A 24,019-nucleotide genomic window follows, 5' to 3' on the forward strand; every position below is an offset into this window, starting at 1 on the left:
TTCCCTAATTAAAAATCTGCAAACACTCTCCAATTAAATGAAACTGAATTAAATTAAATTAAAACATGGTAATTGAAAGTTGCACACAAACAGCAGCCATTATGTATTTTTAAAAGCTAAGATAGTAAAAGACTATTGGCTGAAAGTATGAACTGTGATCTATATTGTAATTGCTTATTTGGAACTTAGTCCACATACCTACATAGATAAGTTCAGAAACCTTCTGCTGGTTCACCAGCGAGTGGAACTTGCCTGGATTAGAAGTGATGAGAAACAAGGTCTTTTAGTTAGCTGTGTCGTATTTGCCCTAAGATGCCTTCTCTTTATATCAGAAATGCAAGAATTATTTTTATTCTGTCGCTTATTGTTTATTACTATTGCTTTGATTTATTCAATGTTTTGGGTATGACAGATGGTGGAGTTTATGCTCTAAGCAAAAACACTCCCTTGTGGGTTCCTTTGGGTAAATTGTGGTCTAGAAAAATTCGTAAGTTGTCATGTTACTCAATTTTTTTTAAAAAAAATGCTTTTCTGTTTCTAATAATAAGCCAGGTAGCTTTTGACATAAGAATGACTTTTGAGCAGTGGGGACAGTGCTAGATTAGCCTTGGGTTTTTATGGGTGGGTCCCTCTATTTCATATTCTTCCATCTTTTGAGCAAGCTTTAAAAAAAATACCAGAGCTTTATCTGCTTTTGCTATTTCCACCAGCAGTTCTGTCTTAGCTCATGTCATCTAAGCTAATTATTTTCCTGACCAAGGAAGACAGAAGTTGTATTACAACACATCTAGATTACATCAGGTCAGGGTAGTGTGATATAAAAGCTTTAAAAGAAAGCATCAGGGTTTTTTTGTGTCCAAGACAACCTGAAGCTCCAAGGCTGTTTGCAATCTTTAAAACTTTTGGGCTCCTCTTAGAAATATCATTCTTAATATGACAGAAATGTAAAATGATTAAATATGCGATAGCAACAATTATATTTTTTTGATAAATAAAATTGAGTATAGTCCAGTCCTAGGTATACCAATAATAGGCCAAATGCAGCCACCCACTGTCTGGAAAAAATTGTGAAACTTCCATGAAACCCATACATACGCATGTACGCATACATAGGAACACAAACACAAAACAGCTGTGCGTTCTTATCATTTATAAACTCACTTGTTTTAAATCTGAAAAGCAAGAGTACAATCAGCTCAATCAGAAGATGGTGAAATTTATATGGGCCACTGCCTGTTGTGTATGACCAAAGGAAAATCAATTTCCCTTTTTCCATTTGCCCTCTGTATTTGCTGACCAGATGAACTGTGTACTTAGAGCTGAAGCAATTGCTTTTAATCAATGGGCATTTTAAAGTTCAGCTCCCCTCTCTGAGTTTTTCTTCCTGCCAGTTTACTAGATCAATAATGCTTACCCTTTAGATTCCCTTCCCTTCCCTTTCCAACTCATAGCTATGAAAACAGAAGAGCTAATTTATCCCATGTGTTAATGTTTCAGCATGTTCTGAACTTTCCCAGAGCTTGCAAGCTTATAACCTGAACGTGAAAAAAAATATGTTTACCATTAAAAGCAAACATTTTTTTAAATATGTATTTCATTTTTTTCTGTTTTGCCTCTGTTGCAAGTGAAGCTAATTTTGAAAATCACTGTTACATGTTATATCGTTCATTGACTATGAACCATTTTTTCTACAAACTGATCACTGCTTTGTGATTATCTTAATAATCTTTATGTGTAAACCATGGTGCAAGTGTTGTAGAAATTTGATAGCTATCGAATTAGATGGATAGATAGATGACAGATAGATAAAGGTTTTTTTTCTGCATGCATAAAACCTCTGATCTGTTGCAAATCTTAATTCATGGGTCAGTGTCTTTATTGCTCCTTATCCTACACCTTTGCCTATCATGTAGCAATACCGAGTGCCACAAATAAGAACTCTTGGGATCCATCACTTGGCTCTCTAGCAGGCATCCTGCATCCTTCTTATTCTCTGAAGATTTATATGGGAAGGCTCAGTAAGATAAAATGACAGGGCTGACAATGATTATTTGCCTTGGGAGTGGGAGCATTGTCAAGGGAAAAGCTGCTCCAGGGCACTTGGGAGGAGGCAAGAGCTATTGACACAAATCTTCAACTGGATGAAGATCAAATTATCTATGCCCATTGAGGATCCCCTGTCATCTGTAGAACTCTGTCCATTATTATTAAGAGGTACGTTAAACGATCCTGTAGAAGAAGTCATTTATTTGTTAACATAGTCCCCTACACATAGTCATCTAATATGCATAGACTGTTTTCCATGAATTCTCATCTCGATTGATGACTAAGGAATGTTGTCAGTGACAGAGATAGAGGATCACCACGAAGCCTTGTCAATTAGTCATGAAGCTGAAATGTCAAACAGCCTGCCTGGGGATGACCAGGACGAGTGCCTTGCCTATCCGGGAGAGCTTTGTCAACACCTCTGTATCAACACTGTGGGGTCCTACAAGTGCTCATGTTTCCCAAGCTTTACTTTGCAAGATGATGGACTCAGCTGCAATCCAGGTAAGAAAATGAACCCAGGTAAGAATATGTATGTTGGGCCCAACTACAACAGCATTACTTTCATAGTTAGTGTTCTTTCATTAATGAAGTGCCTGTTTGTTCCTAAATATATACATAACTTAGCCACTTAAGTATTTGGTGAACTTTGATCCTTAACATTTTTCTTTGTTTGTTTGATCACCTCTATGTTTGCTCTTAAAAAGATGTGATATTACATAATGTTCAAATTTCACAGGCTGAGAATACACACACACACACTTTATTCTCCAAAAATAAGACCTCCCCAGATAATAAGCCCAATTGGGATTTTGAGTGCATGCGCTAAAATAAGCCCTCCCTGAAAATATTGCAACACAACAGCAGCCATGAGGTGACCACGCTCGACACTTCCTGCACCTCAAAAATAATAAGACCACTCTGAAAATAAGGCCAAGCGCTTATTTTGGGGGGTCAAAAGAAAATAAGACCCTGTATTATTTTCAGAGAAACACGGTACATGAACCCTTCTTCAATAGCTCCACCATCTCCAGGAACAAGTGATATTGTAAGCCACCCAGAGTTACCCTGTAGTAAGATAGGCAGCCAATGAATTAGATAAATAAATAAAAGTAAGTAAATACAAATCAATTGCATTTATCCTCATATGTGGATAAAAGTTTAACACAGGTTTTTAAAAAACCAACTAAATAGCCCACAACAAATATTTAGCATTCTTTCTTATTTTCTAGGGCTTGTTTTTTTTACTCAAACATTGGACAATAATTGGACATCCATAACAATCTCTACTAGATTGCCAGTGATGTGCAGCTGTAACTATCTTGTTTTACTTAGTAGAAACTAGTTTAGGAATTAGTGAACTTTTATGGTGGGTATTTGAATATTCTAATTAAGCAAGCAGAATTATCTTATTATTTTGGATCAATCAGATGACAGACTTCAAGAACATCCCTGTGGAAGTAAAAAAAATATTTTGCATTGTCAGTTGGTTCATTCCATAGGTCAAATGTTGTTCTTGCAGTCATCTATCAGGTGCAGCCCTCTTGAAAGAAGAAAAATGGGTCACCAATTTAAATAATTTTGCAAGCCTATTTGTCATGATAACTACATACTGTTTCTAGGATCCAGAGACGATGAGCTATATTGCTGGGAAATAGCAGCAAACAGCAGCTCTTTTGAGGGTTATAGCGTTCTAAACACTATCTGGGTAACCAACATGGCCTTTTATCCAGAAATTTCTTTTAAATATCTATTAGTAGACATTGTACTACAGGTAGTCCTCAATGTACAACAATCAGAAGGTGGCTAAGAGACTTGCAAATGGCAATAAACACATACTGGTCATAAATACATGCCAGTTGCCAAATGCCAAAATTTTGATCATGTGACCATGGGTATGCTGCTAAATGCAAGGATCAGTCATAAGTTCCTTTTTTTCCAATGCTGTTGCAATTTTGAATGGTCACGAAATGAATAGTTGTAAGTTGGGGACTACCTGTATATCTTCCAAATTTAATTCACATTTATAGATATTCCCAATGTTCTAAATGTAAGTCTTTATAAATCCTATCTTTATGCATCTTATCTATATAAAGTAGAATGAGTAGATTGTTCACTTCCTGCACTGTGAGGCACAAATTATCAGTTTTCCCCTTCTGAGTGTTTCTGATTTTTTTTTAAGGAAAAAACTGCATGACAAGTTGTATTTTCAATTTGTCAGGCCTCCTAATGTTTATAGGCTTTTCCTAATACAAATAGTTTTACAAGCAGCTCCCTGCAATAAATACATATATTTTATAGTGTATGGTATTTTGTATAACATGCATAACTTTACATATCTTTTAAAAACTATATAGTTTATATATGCTTTAAAAATCGGAGATCTACATTTCAAAAGCTGTAGAACTGCAAGAGCAAATTATAACTGCATTCTGGTTTATGTTGTAATTTGCAGGATGCAAATTGGGTAGATAAATATTAAAATGAGAACCAAGTAAAATTCTCCCCCATCCCTCCTGAAAGTATGGAAATAATCACATTGGTAAAAAAAGTAAAATCCAAAACACACAAGCATTTCCAGGACAACCACCAGGCTCATATATAAGCTGATAAAACATTTAAATTGACACTTCAAATGTCTTTTTTCCTTCTTCTCCCACCTAATGGAGAAATAAACCCAGCATATGTCATGAGATTATTGAATTGTGCATTAGTAATCTCAGCTAAGCATCCTTGTACTGCTTCAAGTGCTCCACTGAACATGGACAGTAAAAGAAAAAAAGGGGGGGGGGAAACATGAAAGTGGAAGATGGATTAGTTTCCTTTGAGGTTTTTTGTTGTTGTTGTTAATAAATAGCACAAGGAGACAGGAGCAGAGGTGGTATTCAGCTGATTCAGACCGGTTGGCCCAAACCGGTAGGGGAAATTGCACCCATCTGCCCCGGCTCTATGCCGTCCTATTTAGGCACATTTTTGAGGCCGGGCACATGCAAGCAAAGCGCATGCACAGAAGGCCGGGTATATGTGCGGAGGGGGCACATGCACACGGCGAACCGGTAGTAACAAAATATGAAACCCACCGCTGGAAAGGAGTTATTTAAAATGCTATGGAGTGAATCAGAGATTCTATTCAGAGTCAATCAGAACCTAGCCAAACTATATTTAAGCTTAGCATGTTGAACAGTTTCTATCCCATGAATATCTTGAGCACAAACACAAACCCTCGAAATTAACCCAGTAGAAATAGTTAAGGGTAAGAGAACCCTTACTTGTGAAGTCACTTGTGCAAATACTGTTGAAAAGTAGAATTTACCCCCAAAATCTGTACCTTGTTCAATGCAATAATTTCAATTCTTTTTCAGAGAAGAGTGGATAATATAGGAAAGGTACTATCTTAAACCTCTGCTTTCTTTCCACTGTTCAGAAAGTAATTCATACATGATTGCCCTTGTTTAGTGACCATTCAAAGTTGTAGCACTGAAAAACCGACTTTGTGACTGGTCCTCGCACTTACAACCATCACAGCATCCCTGCAGCCAGCAAATGAACATTCAGGTGTTTTGCAAGCTGCAGGTGTGTAGGACTATTACAGCATCCCACAATCATTGCCTTGTGCACCTCACAGCTGGCTTCTGATGAGTCAATGGAGAAGCTGGCAGTAACATCGCAAGTCAAGATCATGTGATGTCTCCCTTAATGACTGTGGCACTTATTGACAGTTATTGGTCCCAATTGTGGTTGTTAAGCAAGTGCTAACTGTATTCACAATGATTAGATTACTTTCCCTCTGCTTTCCTATATGCACCCAATTTCTAATTTTTGCTCCTAGCAATAAGACAGAGAATGAGAGAGGCATCAAACTTTTATGACAAGATAGGATCAGGGCTGGCTGATTCCAGGAGCCTGTGGAAATGGAAGCCATTCAGATCTTTATAATAACTTATCTTCTCCACAGAAAGGGATGCAGTCCTGGGGTGAATTGGACTGAATCAATATAAATCTAGTGGAGTCATGAAATAAAGGTAGTCCCTTATCCAGAAAAGTTTCTTGCACGACTGCTTTTAATTACACCTCAAGATAATGTGAAAATGTGCTCTTATGCATGTATTCCAGGCTTTTTATTTTGAAAAGTTGGTCCAAGCATTTATGTTTTCCCCGCCAACACCAATAAACCTTTCTCCTCTTTCTTTTGCTATGTTTTTGTCCCATTTTTGCTGCTTCGTTTGAGGAAAATTCAAGAAAATCCTTAGAAAAAGTCATGTTTTAGTTGCGGAATAATTAGCAAGATTTTGATTCAGTGCAAAAAGAACAGTCTGTTAGCCATGTGTTAGTCATCTTATTTTTTACCATTCTATCCCATCTCTATAAATTCATTTGGTTCAGCTTCAGTAGAGAAGATTTTTTTTTGCTTCAGTTTATTTCAGAATACTTCCACTCATGTAAAATTAAGGAGGAAAAATAAAATACATAAAATTAAATTAATTTAAGTTGATTTCATTTTAGCCGGTAGCTTTTATTAGACAATCCAATTAAATTGGGCAACACTCATTATAATTAGGGAGAACAAATAATGTTAGCATATTTTTTCTTTATATGTTGTCTTCATTGGAGTTCTGTTTTTAAATAAATAATGTGTTCAGTTCTTAAAATTTATGCAATAAAGATAAAAGCTTTCCGATGTTATAGTTTGAGATCTTGTCATATGTGCTGATATTTTAAATTTAAATTCAAATCGGTGATGTCAGGTTCATACCAAGTTTGTTGCTATGGAAAATAGACCTGTTTAAATGTACTCTATTGCACTTATTTTCTTAAATGAACAACTATTCAAAAATCTGAAACTTGACATTTAACATTACATCTCTTCCTCTATTATTATTTGTCCATTTTTATTAAGTATTTACAATGCTAAAAACATTTGGTTACAAGGCAAAATTCAGTGTAACAGAAAGGTTTCATTGTTAAAAATCCTTAAGTTAAACAGAATGTGTTAATTCTTTAATATTAATTTCATAGTGGATTAATATTGACTTTTTTTTCTTTTCAAATTATATCTATTCACATCCATTTCTGTCTTTATAGCAATGAAAATTTAACACTTTAAGTACTACTTGAAATGAAAAATACTTAAATTCCATCTTAATTTTTTATGACCTTGTAATCAGCTTAATGGATTTCAGATGTTCATTTCTGAAAATATTGTTTATGTACCATCAAGTCAGTGTCAAATCTTAGTGACAACGAAGAGCAAACAGCAGCCCTTTTGAGGGTTATGGGGTTTTGAACATAGGTAACTAATATGGCCTTTGATTCAGTAGTATCTTCTGAAGATAGATCTACTATACTAACAGACATTGTACTAAAGATACTATAGAGCAGGAGGGATATGTTTATGTACCATCTCGAATCGTAGTGATCACATGAATAGATTTTCTCTATGATATTCATGAAGTTTAGTTTAATCAGATTGCACACTTGTTGGCATTCTTAAGATCAAAGTAATGAATGACATCATCCTAATGAATAACACCTGGAGTATTTGGACATTTTTTAAAAAATCATTTTTATTTGCTTTTCTTTATCTTCAATTTTTTACTTGAGTAATATAGTAAAAAATAGTACATAGTAAATGTGCATCGCTAGTGGATTCTGCTGACTGACTGCCATTCAAATCTCACCAGGCTCAAGGTTGACTCCATCCTTCCGAGGTGGGTAAAATGAGGACCCAGATTGTTGGGGACAATAGGCTGATTCTGCAAACCACTCAGAGAGGGCTGAAAAGCACTGTGAAGTGGTATATAAGTGCTATTGCTATTGCTATTTTACAAGACCTTCTGAAGTATATTTGTTGCAAGGAAATTCTAGGGTAGAAGAATAGCAAAATAAATTTCTGTTGCATGATATCTAAAATAGTCCAGAGATTCTGAAAGCTAAAGACAGTCTTAGTCACTGATGAATCATATCATATGAGAAATATGATAGCTGCTTTATCATGAATCCCAAAGATCAAAATGGGAGAGTTTGGGGTTTTACACACACACACACACACACACACACACACACACACACACACACACAGTCTTAATAAAATTATATAAAAGTTTAATACACACACACGCACATAATTTTATTAAAAGTTTTTAAAACAAAAATTAAAAATGATACTGATATAGAATAAGAAATAAAAATAAAGAATCAAAGAGAGCTAAAAGTGCAAGAAAGAAAAAGAAAAATAGAAAGGAAGGAAAAAAATACAAAAGAAGTCGCTTCTGATCTTTACAGCAATTATAAGTACAATTATAATTTTATCTATTTCTGACTCTTCTTTCTATAAACTGTCTAATCATCAAAAACTTATTTACAAACAGTGTATAAGAGATTTCCAGCCAGTAGTAAACATATTGCCTTTTCTCTGATCAAAAAAGTCAATCATCTTCATCAATCATTTCTCTATTGTAAATATGGTTAAATCTTCCAACCTTTGTTCGTACAAAAATCTCACTGTACTTATTCATACACAGAGAGAGGGGGGAAAGGAGGGAGGGAGGGGGAGGGAGGGAGAGAGAGAGAGAGAGAGAGAGAGATTGATTGATTGATTTTCAGGACTTTTTTCAACTGTTTATGACTGACTTTTCTTGTTGTTTACATTTCCAACATAAATTTGACAGGCCTTTATACACTAGACAATTTCCTTTGCATCATGTAGCATCTGGTTTTTAACTCATGTTTTTCCCCTTGCCATACAAACTTAGATATATCCTTTTGGCACTTTCTAATAAATCATAGAAATTCTCCACAGCAATGACATTGTAGTTTCTCCCATCTTAATTTTGAAATAGTACACAATTAGAATTGGACATGACTGGACAGGGGAAATGTTTACCTTTTTAAATATTTGTTATGGTGATACTTGTCTATTTTATTTTCTTCTCCATCTGAAAACCTGTTCTATTCAACAATTCTGTTCAATTCCTTATTTTCATATTTTTGTTAAAATGCTCATTTTTCTTTGTTTATGATTTTTAAAACCAGCTGGTCTACCTTTTTACTTTACTTTACTTTTATTTAGATTTTTATACCGCCCCCTCTCCCCAAAGGGACTCGGGGCGGTGTACAGTCAAATAAAAACACATCAATAAATAGAAAATACAAACACAAAGAGGAGGCAATAAGAAACTGTACATATCTGAAGTAAAGTAATTAAAAGCAATATTTAAATACCCTAAAAATACCCAATTAAAATATCTGCCAGGAGGTAGAATAAAACTATAAATGGGCCAGGCCGGCTAAACGGAACAGGTGAGTCTTCAGTTTTTGTCGAAAGGAGCGGAAGTCGGTGGTGGTTCTGATATCGGGGGGGAGGTCATTCCAGAGGGTTGGGCCCATCACAGAGAAGGCTCTACTCCTAGGCGCCGCCCGTTGGCATTGCTTAGTGGACGGCACCCGGAGGAGTCCTTCCCTGTGAGAGCGAATCGGTCGCAGGGAAGTGTGTGGTAGGATGCGATCCCGCAAGTACCTAGGTCCTGAGCCATGGAGCGCTTTAAGGATAGTAATTAACACCTTGAAACGCACTCGAAAGACCACAGGCAGCCAGTGCAGCTCGCGCAGGAGTGGTGTTACGTGGGAGTACCTAGTACTCCCCATAATAGCCCGCGCGGCTGCGTTCTGGACTAGCTGCAGTCTTCGAGCGCGTCCCAAGGGAAGCCCCATGTAGAGGGCATTGCAGTAGTTCAGCCGAGACGTCACCAGTGCATGAGTGACCGTGCGTAGGGCATCCCGGTCCAGTAGGGGGCGCAATTGGCGCACCAGGCGAACCTGGTGGAACGCCCCCCTTGCCACGGCTGCCACATGGTCATCCATTGACAGCCGGGCATCTAGGAGGACGCCCAAATTGTGCGCCCATTCCACAGGGGGCAATTGCTCGCCCCCTATGGTCAGTGATGGAATAAAAAACATTTATTTAAAAACCCCCTAAGCTTCCGTTTCTTCCATTTCTTCCACCTCTCGGGGTCTATAAACCCGTCATCAAGGCGGGCCCTTACAAGCGACAAGGGCCATGCCTGCGAGAGGGGGGACTCCCTCAGGCGGAGCAGGTCTAGCCTCGAATAAATAATCTTAAAAGATCTTAAAAACACGATGGGGTCAAGGTGCTGTGGATGATGAGTGGTCAGTCAAAAAAGGGGGGGAAGAGTAATCTTTAGCCTTCCCTCCAACCTCCCGACCCACCCTGGCGGACCCAAATGGGTCCAAAATGGGCCAGGGTGGTCATGCTGTCTGACTCCCGGCCCTCAGATGGAACGAGGGCCGGATACAGCCTCTTTCCCCCCCATCGCCGAGCTCCTTGGCATTCCGGAGCTTCAAGAGGCGACTGCCATTGTCGGAAGCTCCTCCTCCTTTTCCCAACTTCTTTTAATTTAATGTTTCAATTCCCCTTAAAGGATCTTCCAAAATCAAGACCAAGTCATCTGCAAAAGACTTTGACTTATAAATTCATTTTTAAATCTTTACTCCCACATCCCCACTTCTTTTCTTATGTTTAATATTTCAAGGATCAAAATAAGCAAGAGATGAGACAGTAAGCATCCCTGCCTTATTTCTTTCTGCATCTCACAAGGTGCGAGAATTTAATTACTATGCTTCCCAATAAACTGTAGTTATTTGTATCTTCCAAAGAAAACCTTTTTTTAAATATAAAGACATGAAAGAATGTAATTAAAATATTTCTGTAATATATACTTTTTCAGATTTTGAAGATGATACACAAAATACTGCCTTAGAGGAGAAAGCCACTCCAGCTCCAGAAGCTTTAAATATTCAACCTGCAACCAACAACACTTTACAAGTAGAACAAGATAAATGTAAAGGTATGTCTAATTGGGAGTGGGAGATATCTATCTATCTATCATCTATCTATCTATCTATCTATCTATCTATCTATCTATCTATCTATCTATCATCTATCTATCTATCATCTATCTATCTATCATCTATCTATCTATCTATCTATCTATCTATCTATCTATCTATCTATCTATCTATCTAGTTATCTATCTATCTATCTAGCTATCTAGCTATCTAGCTATCTAGCTATCTAGCTATCTAGCTATCTAGCTATCTATCTCTATCTAATTTATATAGTCACCCATTTTATAGAACAAGCAACTCTATATATTGTTTTTCATGTGTTTGAAAATCATTAAAAGCTTCCTTAGCAATTTTTATTTCAATACTAGTCCAAACAGCTTCCAATAGGTTGACAAAAAAGAAAAACAGTAGCTCAAAGGATAATGTGCTGCATAATTGGAGGTTAACTTGAAAACTCAATGTTATTTAAGATTAGCTGTTTAGACTTGTTTGTGCAACACAGCTGCGTGTAGTAATTTCAGCCTCATAGATAAACTTAGCTCAGGTGTGTTTACCAATAAAAGAAATATTCTAAAGAATGATTCAGCATATGAGGGTATGTGGTTTATTTGCATGTTTATTTTCTGATATGATGACCAGGATATAATTATAATATAAAAGGAATTCACTTTAATAGTTTTAACATGTTTTGAAATATTATGTTTCCCAGATAATGGTCCCTGCAAGCATATTTGTAATATGGTGGAAGGGGAAATTGTGTGTTCCTGTTCACTTGGCTTTGTCCTTCTGTCCGATGGCATTTCCTGTGAAGGTAAGTTTGTTGAAATCAAAATCCTTGCTTCTCAGTTCTATCTATTGAAGGACCTTTAGACACTGTCAGAATGGTTCTATTGTTTTATTTAGTTGAAAAGATAATTATACCTATAAAGCTTACGTATTATATCCCTAAATTTTGGTCTATTTATTTTACAAATAGTTGTAAAACAATTCAAGCATATGCTTTACCTTCATTTACAATTCTCTTGATGCATTGCATATTCTAACTGGTCCCACTATGAAAGTTAGTTCCTTTACTGGGAAAAAATATACAATTCAATTTTGCATAATTTGCAGGGTGCTTCCATATGGCTGTCTCATAGCGTGCCTAACAGAAAGGCAAGAAAAACTTATTCTACATATCTTTCCTTAATGGATATTCTGTAATAAGAAAACATGGGAAGATTTCAATTGCAAGAAAGGGTTAATTAAACTGTTCTTTGAATGGGCAGGTTAGTTACTTCTTAAAAGACTCTGGTGGAGCTACTTTACATCTTCACTCCCAACCTATCGGTACATGGGATTTGACTATAAATGTACTGAAAATGTAAAATATGCCATTAAAATCAATGTGATATTTTACTTCTGCTAGAGTTTCTTCTTGGTAATTCTTTGGAACAGCAACCATCCCACCAACACTCATACAACAAGCTACTGTATATAAACAGATAGCAAACCCTATTCCCTTTTAGCACAAGTGATGTTACTTAGTTTTATATTGAAACATCTTTTTAAAAAATCTCCAACAATCACCAAGCAGTTTTACTTACACAATTTTTATTTTCCCGCTTTTAATGTTAAAAGTGTACATATCCATAGATACATATATACCAGGGGTGGGTTCCTGCCAGTTCTAACCTCTTCTATAGAAGAGGTTCCACAAATCTACAGTGCTGTTTAGAACCAGTTCCAGCTTCCTTCCCCCACCCGTCCACACATCATCAAGATGAAGAGCGAGAGGAGGAATTCTGGGAGTTGAAGTCCACAAGTCTTAAAGCTGTCAAGTTGGAACACCCCTGGGGGTTTTTTCTAAAGGGTTAGGGGTGCAAGGGTCTTGTAACTTGACAGCTTTAAGACTTGCGTGCTTCAAATGCCAGAGTTCCTGAGACAACATTTTGGTTGCTAAGCAGGAGTGTTGTTAAGTGAGTTTCACCACATTTTACAAGTTGGCCATGCCCACCCAGTCACATGGCCAGCAAGCCACTCCCACAAAGCAGGCCACACCTACAGAAGAGGTTCTAAAAAATGTTGAAACCCACCACTGATATATACATACACAACTTGGTTTAACTTTGTGATATTTTAACTTTTGTTCTGACAGTTTAGTAGTATTAGTAAAATGTCATAACATTTCTGGCTTACGTTAACATTATTGGTGTTCTTGGTTTATGGCTCTGTGCTACAAGGTAATTTTGAAATGTGGAAATGGTTCCTGTATTGTATTGTTTGCTATTTATTACATTATCCCGCTTTTCTGCCAATGAAGCTCAGTGTAGCAGATAGCTAATACCAGTATGATTCCAGCTGCAGGGTGGGAGAATCTGTGTACTTGTTATGTCAGCGAAGCTATTATATGTTTCCCTGGTGCAGAAACTGTTTGCATTTAGCATCAGTATACTGGTTGTCTATAATTTTGGTTCTGGTGACTGAATAGCTAAAGGAAATAGTTAGTCAGGCTTTTAGGCAATAGTAAACATTGGATCTGGACTGCAAATCATTTATGCCAACCCCAAAGAGGCAATAGACCTGCAAGGGTCTGGAGAAATTAAGTTCATAATACTGAGATCCCAATGGGTTGCTTTTTTCTTGACCATTCCATTTGCTTTCAGTAATTAATAAAACCCTCAGATGGAATTTCTGTTAATTAATAGGAGCCATTTCCATGCAGGTGTAATTGAGTTGCCAACTGTGAGCAAAATGTGTAGATGCTTGGGGAGGGAGGGAGTCAAACTATTTTAGGATATGTATAAACTATATTTTATTTTTTGCCCCATAAGTTTTTGAGTCACTGCTTCTGTGAAGTGCAGGAATGAAATTCTACATATTGCCTAAAGAGCAACAAAATTCTCTTTCCTCCATTCAATGCCCCATTTTGCCCTATAGGTGGTTGCTCGCATGAGACTTCTAAAATCTACAGGGCAGGACTTTGCTAGGGCTTTGCAAGGGCAGGACTTCTTTGTCCAGCCACTTCACTTTCCAAACCAGGACTGGAAATCTAACCCCCTGCTCAAACAGGAAACCCTATACCTTTATAGACAAATGGTTGTCCAATATCTAAAATACTCCAGTGTTGGAGCCTCTACAACGTCTGGAGCCAAGTCATTCACTGCCCTTTCACCATCTTGGTAACCTATCTCTAGACTTGCTCCAGTTTATTTTAAATTGGAGTGTGTAGAACTGAACCAATAGTTGAAGTAAGGATTATTATTGCAAAACTAGCCCTTCTCCAATCTTCTGGGCCCTTGGCTGTTCTTCAGGACTTCTCAGAAGTGCTGTCCTAAGTGGTAAATGAGCAACACTTCATCTGTAACTTTAACAATATTTCAAGGAAGTTGTAACTCATCATTCTATAAGTGATTAAGATATAATTCTATTATGAGCTCTGTTGAGTCAGCAGGCATAGAATCAAGATTAGAAACTAACTTTTCTCTAAATGTTTAATTAAACTTTTATTTTTCCAAGTATTTCATAACTTGCTTCTGCTTGCATTACTGGAAATGTTGTATGTTCAATTTGCACTGAAGATATGGAAAAATGTTCCTCATAGATGTTTGTGGTTTTTACTTTCCTTTCTGCTGAAGAGAAGTCCACATTTTGCATTTCCTCTCCCCAGCCAAGACCCTGCATTCAGCTGAAATCAATCAACATGCAAGTAAAACCTGTGAAATTGCTTTGACATGTACATTTTCCCAGGAGAAGCTATTTATAAATCTTGCAGATGCAGGAAATAATTGGACACTTCTCTGTTTTCTTGTTTCCATATCGTTTGAGTTTTGATTAAATATTCAAGGTCACTTAGGGATTCATTGTACATTCTATTTTCTTTCACCTGTAATCTCTGAAGTTTTTTGACAAACACTGTGGCTTGCAGAGGATAGTCTTGTAGGTCAACCTTTCCCTGCTTGGTACTTTCCAGATACTTTGAAATTGCAGTTCAGCTGATTGAATACTATTGAGAATCAAAATTCTAATAGACTTGAAAGACAACAGAATGGAGAAAGTTCCTTACTTTGGGGCAGGAAATCCAAGTGTCAGGATTGTTTGAAAAGCTCAAGAAAGGGCAATAATTATGAGATAATTGTTTCTGTTATCCAGCTACTTCTTTCTCTGAGATGGTTTGCTCTATCTGGCGGAAATCTATTATTCTTGCTTAAAGGTTCTCTGTTTTCTTGTATGGTCATTCATAGAATTACAGGATGTTTCTTCTACCCTGATATCTTTTCTTGATTGCAGGGTTTGATTGCCTATTTTATTCCTTGCTGCTAAATGAGATTTCTACTACTTTTCTGCCTTTAACTTGATCTTAGATCTTTGCTGGACTGTGCCACAATTATTCTATCTGTAAAATGTGCTGTTGGATGCAGAGTTTGTATGGGAAAGCATAATAAGCTACATTATGTTTCCTTCTGAGGCCCTACTATGTGTGTGTCCATTGTAGCATGTGAAGTATATATTAAACTGATTGTGGGTTTAGAAATGAAAGGGAAATAACTGAAAGGTTTCTCTGATCTTTTGCTGTTCCTACCCTTACATATCAAATTGTGCCATGTATTACAAATTAAGGTCCTTCATGTGTAGAGGTTGTGGTAAGATCTTGACATTTGAAATGGAACCTAATCATTGCCATAATTTTGAATTAAATTGTATGTCCACCATACTGGCGTATTTCATGCCCAGCATGTAATGATAACAATAAAACATTTCTAGGATTGCAAATTATACAGCAAGCTAGAAAAATGAAATGTGAGATATAGAAGGATCCATACAACCTAATAACCCATATGCTGCCAGTCACAGTAGGATCACAGACAAAGTTCATTTCTCATTAACACATGCTGGGCATGAAACATACCACTTTATATATACTACTCAATTCAAAATTATGGCAATGATTAGGCTCCATTTCAAGTGTTAAGCTTTCACTACAGTTCCTACTTGATCGTATAACACAAGTTATTCTTATGAGCTTCAAAGCATAATTTTTCCTTCCTACTCATTCCTGTGGTTCTTCCTTGGTTCCTTTGTTACATTATTCATATATGTCTTTTGTGTCCTGTGGTGACCAAGTGATTGCTTCTCTTGTGAAATTGAATTATATTTGCTATATAAATTCGGAATATTCTATATGTAATATGCATGCTTGCATTCATACTTTTCTAAATTCTGTGTCTAATTACAGTAGTTAATTACATAACGATCTTGACTGAATGCATCACTCAAAGCAAAATTAAAGGTGGAACACTTCCTAGAATTCCCTATAAATTAAAAAATTGCAAACATCTGTAAAATTGGCAAGAAATTTTAAAAAATGCAATAATATAAATTTTTCTTTCTGGACAAATAATTTCTGCCATATCTTTATGGAGTTTCCCCTCATCTTGTAGTAAATTTGAAAAAGATCTATTATTTGCGATATGATATGCTGGAATGTGGTCTTTTCACAGATATTAATGAATGTGTATCAGATACTCATACTTGCAAGAGAGGAGAACATTGTATCAATACAATTGGATCATTTACATGTCTTCAACAACTCAGCTGCCAATCAGGATATGAATTTAGGGATGGTGAATGTGTTGGTAAGATTAGAATTTATTTTTGCATGAAAAGGATGGCTTTTTAAAGCAGTTTGTAAACTTATTTGTCAAAATCTTGAGCGGAAGTACATACAGATTTTGAAGAAATGAAATTTAAAGTTATAATTAAACGTATTGTTTTTATGAAATTAAATGGATTATTTTATGTAAACCCTCCCTCAAAATAACCTTGAAAAAGAAATGAATTGTTAAATAAATATATATATAGCAATCTTTGATCCCAGAATCAGATTTACACAATTTATGGTTGTGAAATAGATATTCCCCAAAATATTGTGGTAGCGGTTGAATATTCATTGTTGATGCTTTGATAATAACACAGGGAAAAAACATTCACTCAATTTTAGCTTGCAATTTGTTTGATACTTTCCAGACAAAGTGGAAAATGCATTTATCTTACTGAATACAGGTTGCTAAATTTTGGGGAGTAGTTGTTGCGCTTTTATAAATTTTCCATGATTTTACTACAGAATTGCTTTGTAATTATCAATTCTTATACAACACAACAGGAATTGTAAATTCTTAGTAATTCAGAATACTCAAAACAATTATGATACTATTCCATATTGCAAACAAAGAAGGAAGGATCATAATAGCTACCTACTTGTTGCAATGCTTTCAATTGTCTTTGTATGCAAGAAGACCCAACTGGTAAGAGTAATTTACTTTGTTGACAAATTCAAGCTTTCTCAGGAAACAAAAATTGCTACCCCTTCTTTAAGTTAATTCAATAGCCTGAATAAAGGCACAGCTTGGTAATGGGTATTATTTCAATTGTGAAGCATACAATTAATGCTGTTATATATGGTAAATTAACACATAGCCCACCCTTGAGAAAGGCTGGTAGGGCCAATAGCCTGTATGCAATTCCCTTCCATGTTTTGATCAAACATTTTGAAGCAACAATGAAAATAAATACTCAATCTATTTCTAGCTACTTTAGATATTTGCAAATATTGTGGGCTGTTTTTTTTAAGTATTAGTAGATATTAGTGATTAGTCAGTATGGTGGATATTCTTTCCAAAGGGAGTGAAGGCTAGAAAAAGAATGATTGCTGCATCTTCCATTTACTATTAGACGTTAATAGCATTTTGTATTGTTGCATTGCTCTTTATAAACTTACACATGTACATGAATAAAAAGATACCACAAGAGTATTAGAAATGGGATAGCTAAATTGTTTCTTTTCTTTTCTTTTTTTTTACAAAAGATATTGATGAATGTGAAGGAGGAACTCACAGCTGCAAGATAAACTTTGCATGTCAAAATACAAAAGGATCATTTTACTGTGAATCAAAGCAACGATGCATGGAAGGATTTTTACAAGATCTGGAGGGAAACTGTGTCGGTGAGTATTTTTATTCCTCAATTAATGAGTTCCAGATGCTATTCTATCACCTGCAGTACATTTAATTACATTCAGTCATCTTTAACGTTATACTGTTTCTCCACTCTTAAATTAATTTTCTTTAAAATACAATAAAACAAGAAGTAAATATCAGATTTTTGAAATATTATAATGTTAACTATGGGCTAAATAAAACCCTATTAGTCTGGAATTTATTGTACAATAAATCAAAACCAAATGAACAGGAAAGGAAGAACAGCTGGAAGATGGGTTGCTGAGTAAGTTAAAGACTGATAGCAATATATTAATATTTATTCCACAGACATTAATGAATGTACATCACTTCCTGAGCCATGTAAGGCTGGATTCAATTGCATCAATACTGTTGGGTCTTACACTTGTCAGAAGAACCTCTTAATATGCAGCAGGGGATATCATTCAAGTGAAGATGGAACCCGATGTGTTGGTAAGAGTCAGATGAAAGAACCTGGCGGTTGATACAGTTAGGTTTACCGTCTGTCTTTAATCTCATTTTCGAAGAGTTTTGATACATTTCTGTAAACATGCATGTTCTGAATTCCAACCAATGCATAAAAGCAAATATTTGGAGTGTGGTAGAGATACATTCAATGTTCTTTGGCTTACAATGGATGGCTTTAATTGCCACCCAAAACAAATTGAGTTATATATACATTGCCTACCTGCTAAATCTTAAAATAGACCTCAACAGGTGAGAAACACAAGCCTGCCAAATTCTTGGCAGTGAACAGTGTTACTGATTGCTGTTGCTTTCCACTAGGCAGTGTTATTCATCAGGAAATGTTGACATTTAAACTAGTGTTTGCCAAAATAATTACTCTTGTCCTTGTTAATGCCAACAAGGGAAATAAAATCTAAAATAATTATTCCTATGAATTAATATAAGACACCTACATGCATCAATAGTATAGATGTTTCAGTGATTCATGCTTCTTCTGTTCCTTCTGATTTCTAAAAACTGAAGCAAGCATAACTCAGGCATACACTGAATCATGGGAAATGCCCTTTTATGGATCAGTAAGTTTTATTATAGAACACAGAGAATGGGAATAAAATAACAGTTTTTTTTAAAAAAAAATGGATATATATATATATAATAAGGTCATCCAGGAACATGGACTTCAAATCATATATGAACAATGAGAGATAAACTTTGCAAGTAACATAAAGTGAATATGGTGGGTTCCAAACAATTTTTTCAAACAATGATAGGAGACATTCATTGGTGGGATTCAAAAATTCTGTGGGCGTGGCTTGGTGGGCTTGGCTTGGCTTGGTGGGTATGGCTTGGTGGGCGGGACAGGGGAAGGATACTGTAAAATCTCCATTTCCACCCCACTCCAGGGGAAGGTTACTACAAAATCACCATTTCCTCCCAATCAGCTGGGACTTGGGAGGCAGAGAATAGATGGGGGCAGAGCCAATCAGAGGTGGTATTTACTAGCTCTCTGAACTACTCAAAATTTCCATTACCAGTTCTTCAGAACTTATAGAAATTAGAGCTTTGTTGTATTTAGAAACTTCACAGTTCATTGTAATATTAGTAATGAAAACATTGTGCTGCTGCCCTTGTAAGTATACTCCTATGCTTAGACTTTAAGCATAGACTGTGTGTGTCTGTATGTCTGTATCTGTGTTAATAGAGTGAAAGCATAAGCAACCAAGTAAAAACTCATTTTTTGAAAGAATACAATGGATAATTAAATTTTAGATTGGATAAATTTATGGTTCTAGAAATAGAGCATTGGAGCAAGTTATGCAGAAGAATGGAATTGTGGTAGCTTCTTTTTGCTTGCAGAATTCTTAACAAATTTATTCTTTTTAATGCAATAGAGTGGTTAGCAGCAGTTTCTTCCAACATTTAGCTGGAAAACACTGTAACTGTCATGAAATGGGATGCTCTTTTGACAGAATAATGTACTGAAAGTAATTAAAAGCAGAAGCAATTGGAATGCACAATTTCAAAGAAAACTAATCAAAGACTTGAACAAATGAATTAAAGGCAACATGTTGCTAATTGGCAGATTTAAATCATTATTAAAATTTACATTTTAATGCTTGCTGTAAAGTGAACAGAGATGCAAAGAGATGATGCTTTAATTTTTTTAAAAAAATCACTTTTTGATTGAAGAGATTTTTCTAGGCTCCTTGAAAACAAGAGTTAAAAAATAGATTAAGAAATAATCTTTCTAACCAAACTCAGGTTTTGTACATATAGTACTGCAGAGTATATTATATGCCATTTATTTATAGTGTTGGCCATACAAATGGTATTTGAAATTCTGGCTATAATTTATTTATCTCCAAATAAAGTTGTCTACAAGTAAATCCAAGGATCCCAAAGGTTATAAAAATTGTTATCCATGCTCATGATATTATATGCTACTGCCTAGTGTGATGCCTGTACTGATAGCCAATATTATATAGTAGTTAGGTTATTAGCCTGGAATGGAGATCGTACAAATTTAAGTAAACTTCACCCATAGTTGCTATTGTAGTAAAAACAGGAGAAGGAAGTGCTATTTACCTTACTTTTTGCTCTTAAATGAAAGGCCAGATGTAAAACAATCAATCAAACAAACAATTAATTAATTTTAAAAACGCAAAGCATTTGTTGGGCACATGTGAATAAATGAAAAGTATTATCAGTCCTCAGAGTATGTGACAATTGCTTGATTGGTATGGAAAGAGATCAAAGAAAGATTTCAATTTGTAATGAAATCTAATTCTGCCTTTATTATTTTACATAATTGAATTTGTTTCCTATTATCTGAAAATGCTGGTTTAATAACAGAACAGAATAATAAATAACAGAGTTGGAAGGGGCATTGTAAGTTTAAGTTTAAGTTTATTTGATTTATAGACCGCCCCCTCTCCCCGAAGGGACTCGGGGCGGTGTACAGACATCTCATTAAAAAACCGTATACAAAAATAAATACCCTTAGATTCCCATAAAATCGAATTAAACAATAGGCTGTACAAAGTGATAAAAATTAAAAACAACCTAAAACCCACCCCTAAAAATTTAAAATACAGACTTGATATTGTAGGCCTTTTATTGTAGGCCTTTTAGTCCAACTCCCTGCTCAAGCAGGAAACCCTATATCATTTCAGGCAAATGGTTCTCCAGTCTCTTCAAAACTTAAAAACTTCCAGTATTGGAGGACACACAACATCCACTGATTAATTCTTCCAACTGTCAGAAAGTTTTTCTTAGTTCTAGGTTGGTTCTCTCCTTGATTACTTTCCATCCATTGCTTCTTGCCTGTGCTCAGGACATAATAATTCAGGACATTCCAAACATCATAGGATAATTAAGAATGTAGCTGTTTCTATATTCAATATATGTCCAGAAAAAAATTAAAAGGAAGCTAATGTTCGTTTAGATCCAAAATAGAGTGCCCGCCAAGGCTTTGCAAGTTGAATTTCTATTTTATTTTAAATTATAGGGTTTGTCTGTAAGAGCCACAGAGCTACAGGAGGCCAGCTGTGGCAAAGGGAATTGTAATCACTAATAACTGTACCTGCAGTTTCGGGGGGGGGGGGGATTAACACACTTCTGCTCCTGCTGCATGCTTAGGCTGCAAGCACCTTCATTCCACACATTTGCTGAAAATTGTGCTACAAAAGGAGAGTGGCCATCAACTGGCTCATGGTGGTTAGAGTAATTGCTACTTTTTGCTTCTATAGATGTTGATGAATGTCAGTCTGCCACACACCGCTGTGGAGAAGGACAGATTTGTCACAATCTACCTGGGGCCTACCGCTGTGATTGCAAGATGGGATATCAGTATGATTCATTCAGCAGAACTTGCATTGGTAAGTATGACACAGGGGAATTGGTATTGCTGATTGTTGAAAAATATGGACCTTTGGACAGATTTTATATGCTATTGATTTCAGCATAAGTATTAATTCCTGTACTAAAGCTCAAAATAAGATAGCATGATTGCTTCTGAAGTACCCTTCATTCACATGGACTAATTTGTCTGTTTGATAATTGCATGCTCCAGTTTTATTTCAAGTATAGCAATAGATTGAAATTAACCTAAGCCAGTACATATTGATGAGCTAAAAAGTCTCCAGCTCTCTGTTTTACTAAGTATCTTCACACTTGCAAAGAAAATAGGTCCTGAGTGATTTGGATGTTAGGTAACAATCTAGCAGCTATTCAATTTCTGAGCGGATGCTATAATCCAGTCAGTGCAAGTAGGTGCTGTAGCCTCCTGATGACACATGTCAAGTCACTTATTTAATTAGACAAAAATGAATGGCAAATTGTTGTAAAACTTTGTGCATGTTCACGCACAAGCGCACAGCATAATTGTGTAAGCTTAGCTTGGAAGGTTGCCTAGAATTAGAAAGAATGGTATGAACATTTCTTCCCTTCCCCAGCTTTCTTCCCCAAGGTAGCATTGAAGTCAAAATGAGTTTTGAAAGAGATGACCATGGAGATATGCTTGAAGATTTTGATTTTTGCAAATTCCTATACACGACGCATGTTACAGATTATACCTCGCTACAAGAACTTCTGGATGTTATAAATAAGTGAATTAAACTGGCAATCTCAGAAACCATCAGCCAGTTTGTGCTCCTTTGAGATTCCAATTTCAGAAAATTAGAAGAAGGGAGAAAAGGGAGGGCGGAACACTCTTACTTTACAGAATTGCTTGTAAACCTCTAGACCACTATAATGATTATCTCCCCTCCTGGTCTGTTTCTACTCCAGGTTGAATGTGCTCTGGATTCTAAATGATTTCAGGTGAAGCAGAATATCCAAGAGAACTGATTTATTTACAGTTATAATGATTGGGAAAATGTACATGAATGGAATCTTAAGAATGCTGATTTGGAACAAACAGATTTAAAGGTTATGAGACTTAGAGTCTGAAATAAAAAAACCCAGAGAGGGGTTGGAGCTTACATAGCTTCAGGATGCTGAGCCAAAAAATATCTTCTAGTCAGGGACGTGCGGTCAGGGGAGGCAAGGGAGGCAGAGCCTCACCTCTCTTCATGAAATAATAGTATATAATATTATAATATTATATACATCCGCCCGGCCGCGCCCGGGAGCTGCAGAGGCAGAAATGTTGTCGGCGCTCCCGGATGACGAAGCCACGAAAGCGACTGGGGGACGTTCCCCAGTCGCTTTCGTGGCTTCGTCATCCGGGAGCGCCAACAACATTTCTGCCTCCGCAGCTCCCGGGCGCAGCTGGCTGGATGTAGCCAGAGCGACGCCGAGGCGGTCCGGGCGGATGAAAGAGCGAGCGAGCGAGCGATGGAGGTCCTCGGTTGCTCACCCGCCGGACTGCCTCGGCGCTACTCTGGCTACCTCCTTCCGTCCGCGCCTGCGAGCTGCGGAGGCAGAAATGTTGTCGGCGCTCCCGGATGACGAAGCCACGAAAGCGACTGGGGAACGACGAGAACCTTCCTGCCTCTGCTGGACTGCAAAGTCCAGCAGAGGCAGGAAGGTTCTCATTGTTCCCCAGTCGCTTTCGAGGACTGCGGAGCGCAAGCCGGCAGAGCACGCTCAGGAAGGCGGGGAATGGGATCACGTGTGCTGGATGCTGAGGCAGCCTCAGCTTCCAGCACACATGGTCCCATTCCCCGCCTTCCTGATGACGTCACTAGCCTCACTAGCCATAAACCTCACCGCACGTCACTGCTTCTAGTAGTAGTACAAGTAGATTGATATTGCTGGGCCATGGGACAGGGCTTTGATGGGATAGAAATTGTAAGAGATTGACAGTTGAAAAAGGAGGTTGTGTCGCTAACTTTAGCTAATGAATGCTTACAAAAAAAATTAAAATTCATGAACTCTCAGTTTAAAATTCTCTAATTATAGAGAAAAAAGAAGTGGGACCCATTAATTGGTATAACTTCATATTCTGGAGGTTTCCAAAACCATTCGATGTGCTATACGTGATTTAATAAGTCAAAAACATAGAATATAAATGTAGACAATTTTGCAAAAACGAAGGGCTGGTTTATTTGATAAGGTGGCAGCTGCATTTTTCTATACTTCTTTATTTCACTATACTGATAAGCAACTAAAGTAAGGAAATGTAAACATCCAAGATGGAAACG

At 36.6% G+C, this 24,019-nt stretch overlaps 1 protein-coding gene across 5 annotated transcripts in view; it reads left to right on the forward strand.

Moving 5' to 3' along the window:
* Nucleotides 1–24,019, forward strand: part of FBLN2 (fibulin 2) — a 130,486-nt gene that overhangs the window by 92,155 nt on the left and 14,312 nt on the right. For 4 of the 5 annotated variants that reach the window (XM_081939890.1, XM_081939891.1, XM_081939892.1 and 1 more), the window contains exons 7-13: nucleotides 2,344–2,550; nucleotides 10,791–10,910; nucleotides 11,621–11,722; nucleotides 16,392–16,526; nucleotides 17,756–17,893; nucleotides 18,216–18,359; nucleotides 21,623–21,751. In XM_081939890.1, coding sequence (XP_081796016.1) covers nucleotides 2,344–2,550; nucleotides 10,791–10,910; nucleotides 11,621–11,722; nucleotides 16,392–16,526; nucleotides 17,756–17,893; nucleotides 18,216–18,359; nucleotides 21,623–21,751 — 975 coding nt within the window. The remainder of the gene's footprint in view (nucleotides 1–2,343; nucleotides 2,551–10,790; nucleotides 10,911–11,620; nucleotides 11,723–16,391; nucleotides 16,527–17,755; nucleotides 17,894–18,215; nucleotides 18,360–21,622; nucleotides 21,752–24,019) is intronic. The other variant, XM_081939893.1, reaches the window with a different exon arrangement.

Source organism: Natrix helvetica (genome assembly GCF_964273705.1).
Source record: "Natrix helvetica genome assembly, chromosome: 1".
Classification (NCBI taxonomy): Eukaryota; Metazoa; Chordata; class Lepidosauria; order Squamata; family Natricidae; genus Natrix; species Natrix helvetica.